The 5,388-nt window shown below is 38.1% G+C and overlaps 1 protein-coding gene across 1 annotated transcript; it reads left to right on the forward strand.

The window, feature by feature from the left end:
* The first annotated feature begins 2,510 nt into the window (after positions 1-2,510).
* LOC110866562 lies at positions 2,511-3,290 on the forward strand. The gene has a single exon (XM_022115706.1). It carries the CDS (start codon positions 2,511-2,513, stop codon positions 3,288-3,290), a length of 780 nt encoding a protein of 259 aa, XP_021971398.1.
* The last annotated feature ends 2,098 nt before the right edge of the window (positions 3,291-5,388 follow it).

The following is a 5,388-nucleotide window of genomic DNA, read 5'->3' on the forward strand; positions in this document are numbered from 1 at the left end:
AAAGACTTACATTAAGGTTATTATTTTATAAAACTGATTATTTAATGATATTTTAGTAAACATGAGTTATTATTTACAATTTGGAAAAAAAAACTTCTTCATCTACCATCTTATGTATCTTATGTATCAATAATCAATGAATGTGAGAATGTTTTACGATTACTTTCTAAATATTTTGATTGGGTGATGAACTTTGTAGGTCAATGGTGGATGCCATGAGACATCCACTATTTTCTTAGGTTTGTTGTCTATATGTTTAAAGCTATATATGCAAGCCTCTATTTCATATAAACATTTATGTTTTCTTCCCTTAAACTACTACCTAAAGTAGAAATCATCATCATCATACTTAGTATATCTGACCAATAGGAAAGCTAAGGTAGCGTCTGAGGAGAGTAAGATGTAGACAGACTTATCTCTACCTCGTAGGAATAGAGAGATTGCTTCCAGTGAGACCCCCAGCTCGATAGTAATTTTGCATCGAGCCTTGGAGATAAGGCACATAGCATTCAGCAATTGAGACAAACGTCGATTAGTGCATGTACTCCCTTGTCTTTCGGCTATCAACGCCACCTCATGATTCATGATTAACCATCCCCCTCTTTTAAATTTATTTTCATGAAATTCGTAAAATAACGTTAAAATTAGTGCTCATTCACTTTTGCCCCGTCGAGCGTCCACACATATATACATTATATGAGCATACCACAAGCGGGGCGTACTAAAAGTAGTAATATCCCATTAAAATATTAGTATAATTACCAAATAACCATTATGGTTTACTATTAGTTTTAGTAAAGTTTATACTTTATAATTTTTTTTACTATTATTATATAATCCAATCCCAATTGAGTTGTGAGTTAACACGCCTCAACGCACGTGCATGATTCAACGTTTTTGTCTCTATTTTTTGTTGGGTTTAACGGTGCAGCTGCAATGCGCTTCACTTTTTTACATAAGATTTCGGATATAATTGTCAACATCTTTGCTATAACACGTGGAAATTCTTTTTGCATTTTACCTTTTTGCATAAATTTTGCGATTCAACCTTCTTACGTCTATTTTTTGTTCTGTTTAACAGTCTCGCTGCAATACGCGAGCCCTAAATACTAGTGTACCAAATAAAATAACCTTCAATGTCCTAATTAAGATTAGAGAAAACCTTTCATATATCTTATGTTGGTTGAATATGATCTTCTTTCAAATATAAATAACTAAAAGCAAGAAAGATAAACTAAACAAATATTTTACATTTTGTTTTATGATAGTTTTTTTTAACGGCCAACAAATCAATCACGAGCACACTTGGGGCATTTACTGGACAATCGGAGTACTCCGAGAGTAACCCGAGTTGTCCACCACCAATTTCAGGGAAAACCCAGTAACCCACCGACCTGTAAGCACGACAGTAAATTACCAGTAAAATCTGTTTGGCTCAAGGATCGAACCCACATTTCCCTGCGTCTCTTATCACTGTCCACCAATGCCTCACTCTTTTTTGCACTAAATGGGAATTGAACTTAAGCATTCAAGGAAGAACTAATGTCCTTCTACCACTTGAGCTAGAGGTTGATGACTGTAGGATAGAGGATCTCAAACAAAGGGCGAAATTAAAATGGGTGGTAGACGGGGATGAAAACCCATCCTTCTTTCACGGTATAATTAAGGGACATAAAAAAACAACCGTATCAATGGATTGATCTTCAATGATGTGTGCGTGTCCCAACCGGATGAATTGAAAACGAAAATCAAAGACTATTTCCATTCAATATTCATGGAAAATTCTCATGACAAGCAGCCCTTTATCAACAACGGTTTCAAGGTAATCTCCCCTACACAATCGGCCATGCTTGTAAAAAGATTTACAAAGGAGGAGATAATGGAAGTGGTTTGGAGTTGTGGGAACGAAAAAGCACCGGGCCCCGATGGTTTTAGTTTCAAATTTCTAAAACATTTTTGGGGTATGTTTGAAGCCGACTTCTACTCTCTACTTGACTACTTCTACGTGCATGGAAAACTCAATTGGGGTTGTAACTCCAGTTTTATCACTTATACCGAAAATATCCAATCCTCAATTCATAAATAATTTTCGGCCCATCAATCTAATCGGATGCATCCCCAAAGTTATCTCTAAAATACTAGCCACTCGACTAAAAAGGGTGATTGGGTCTGTGGTTAGTGATGTTCAAACCACATATATTGAAGGGCGTAGTATCTTGAAGGGTCCATTGATTGTGGATGAGATTGTTTCATGGGCAAAAAAATCAAAACGCCAAGCAATGCTCTTTAAGGTTGACTTTGAAAAAGCATTTGACTCATTAAATTGGGGGTTCTTGGATTCAGTGCTTTCTCAAATGGGCTTCCTGGCTTTATGGAGAAAATGGGTAACGGGGATCTTATCCTCGGCTAGAACATCCATATAAGTCAACAGGTCACCAACTTTGGAATTCGATATCCAAAGGGGGGTGCGCCAAGGTGACCTGTTGTCTCCACTACTTTTCATCATAGCTATGGAAGCTCTTCATGTGGCTACGGGTAGTGCACAAGAATCGGGGATCAACAAGGGTTTGAATGTATCGACCATGGGTCCGACAATCTCTCATCTTCTATATGCGAATGATGTTCTTTTTGTGGGCGAATGGACCGAATCAAACTTTAACAATCTTGCAAGGATGTTGATATGTTTTCACTTGACATCGGGTCTTAAGGTGAATTTCTCAAAGAGTCAACTCTACGGCGTGGGGGTGGATAATGTTGATATAGCACATATGGCTTCCATACTTGATTGTAAGATGGGCTCTTTCCCTTTTATTTATCTTGGTCTACCGGTGGGGGCAAATATGGGGCTTGCAAAAAATTGGCAGCCCATAGTTGAGAGATTTGAAAACCAACTCTCATTATGGAAAGCAAGGACACTCTCTTTTGGCGGCAGAGTGACACTAATAAAGGCGGTACTAGGCAACTTACCAACTTATTTTTTCTCTCTTTTTAATACACCCGTGGAGGTGTTGAAAAGATTGGAGAAAATAAGAAGAAAATTCCTATGGGGTGGGTGTCTCGATAACAACAAAATAAGTTGGGTTCCGTGGTTCAAAATACTCACTTCGGTGGAACAAGGGGGTTTGGGAATCAGTAGTTTAATGGCTACAAACAAGGCACTTATGGTGAAATGGTGTGTACGTTTTAAAAATGAATCATCACGGCTTTGGGTACGAGTCATTAAGTCAATACATGAAAGAATAAGGGGAGCATCATCAATACCACTCAAAAGCTCAATCGGTGGAGTATGAAAAAATGTAGTACACATGGGGAGGAAATTGAATAATCATAATATTGACGTTCAAAACAAGCTAAAACTCAAGCTAGGCTGTGGGGATAACACCTATTTTTGGCTGGATAAGTGGATTGGGGACATCACTCTACAGGCTCGGTACCCTAACCTCTTCGCAATAGAGTTGGATAAACACTACAGCGTGAACAAAGATATAACGAGAAAATTGAATGGGTTTGGGGCAACACAAAGGTCTTCACAGAACCAGGAGTAATATCGGAATGGAACGATTGTTTACGGCTACTTGAAGGTCAAAGCATTGGGTCAAAATCAGATGAATGGTGGTGGTACTCGGGAGATTCAGCAGAACCGTTTCAGGTGAGTGAATTAAGGGACGAGTTGGATAAAATGCAAGTAATTCCGGAAACAAAGGCGTTAAAATGGTTACCTTAGCTTCCAAAGAAAATCAATTGTTTTATGTGGCGGGTCGTACTAAACCGAATACCAACTAGGGAGGCGCTCTCAAGACGTAACGTTACACTACTATCAGTGTCATTAGTTCTATGCAATATGGTAGAAGAATCTGCAGACCATCTACTAGTGATGTGTCAATATATGCAACAAGTATGGGTGGCAATCTCATTATGGTCTAAAATACCCTGCCTAGATACTTATTGAGTGTGGCGGAACTGCTCGAATTCGCACAATGTCAGCAACTCTAGGACAACAAAATGAAGGCATTTTACACAATTATAGCAACTGTGTGCTGGTTGTTATGGCGGGCACGAAATGGCCAGATTTTTAACAATAAGTATAAACAATTGCAAAAGATAATTGGTGAGATCAAGGCATTGTCTTTCCTTTGGATCAAAGAACTTGAAGATTGAGTGGAAGAGCTGGTGCGAATTTAAGGTGGCTTGGTAACAAATTTTCTGCACTTTTTAGTCTAGTGTAATATTGTGTCCTTTTTTTGTTGTACTGTAACATCCTGAGCAACTTGCTTGGGTTTTCTCTTAATGCAAATGTCTTTTGTTTCAAAAAAACAAAAAAATAAATAAACCTTGAGCTAGAGGTCATTAGTTAGAATGTTTGAGATTGTTTTTCTTCTTCTTCTCTTTCAATGAAGAACCAGAGGTTCCCTCCGCTCATCGCAAATGCCGTCCTCTTCCTCCGATCAGGAAAAAAGTATACAATTAGGAAACTAAGGGGACGTTTGGTTCGCAGTAATTCAATAGAATTTAAGGGAATTGGAATTTGAATTCCATCTTTTAAGATGTTTGGTTCACAAAATTGATGGAATTGGAATCCCAATTCCAATCTTCATGTGTTTGGTTGACAATGGAATTGGAATTGGAACTAGGCATGAATTCCTTCAAATTCCTTTAACCAAAGGAATTCAAAATCCTTCCTATATGTGAAGGAATTAAAGTAAATTCATTGGAATCTTTGACCGTTTCGACCCGTAACGTTTCGATGCGAACTTTTTCGACCCGTACCGTTTCGAATCGAACCGCTTCGACCCGAACCGTTTCGACCCGAACTGGTGGTTGTGGGATTCCAATTCATTTGTGTCACACCCCCAAAATCCACAAGCGGAGTATCACCATATGGAGGCGTGACATGACCAGGATCAAGCCACCAATCATATTGAACAATGTATTTAAAATAGATAAAATCCAACCACGCAATATAATTGGTGTTCAAAAACTAGTTAACCAAGTTCAAATTAAACAGCGGTAGCATTGTCACACCCTGGCTTTGCGGAAGCATGGGTTAGTTTGGTGTGACTTCTTAATACCATAGCTTAATCACAACAAAGCTATATAAAAGTAAAACCATGCAGATCATCCGTTGATTTAAGTTTTAGGTTAAAAGTACCACAACATTATTTGATATGCTGACACATGCATCAAGTTTACAACACTACAAAATAAAAAAAAAAACATTGTTTAGAAGACACAAACACAAAACATAAAATAGACGTAGTTTAAGAACTGTGACTCGTCCAGGTAAAAGCCACAACCCCTAAACTTGGATGATCCCATAACTCTAACGCAGCGTGAAAACGTAACATACCATGCCAGATCCTTAGTTCCCTGAAATACATGTAAGTTGGA

Source organism: Helianthus annuus, chromosome 3 (assembly GCF_002127325.2).
Source record: "Helianthus annuus cultivar XRQ/B chromosome 3, HanXRQr2.0-SUNRISE, whole genome shotgun sequence".
Classification (NCBI taxonomy): domain Eukaryota; kingdom Viridiplantae; phylum Streptophyta; class Magnoliopsida; order Asterales; family Asteraceae; genus Helianthus; species Helianthus annuus.

Excerpts from the sequence above, each read along its gene's own strand:
- LOC110866562 (XM_022115706.1), top strand. The coding sequence starts at position 2,511 with ATGGAAGCTCTTCATGTGGCTACGGGTAGTGCACAAGAATCGGGGATC.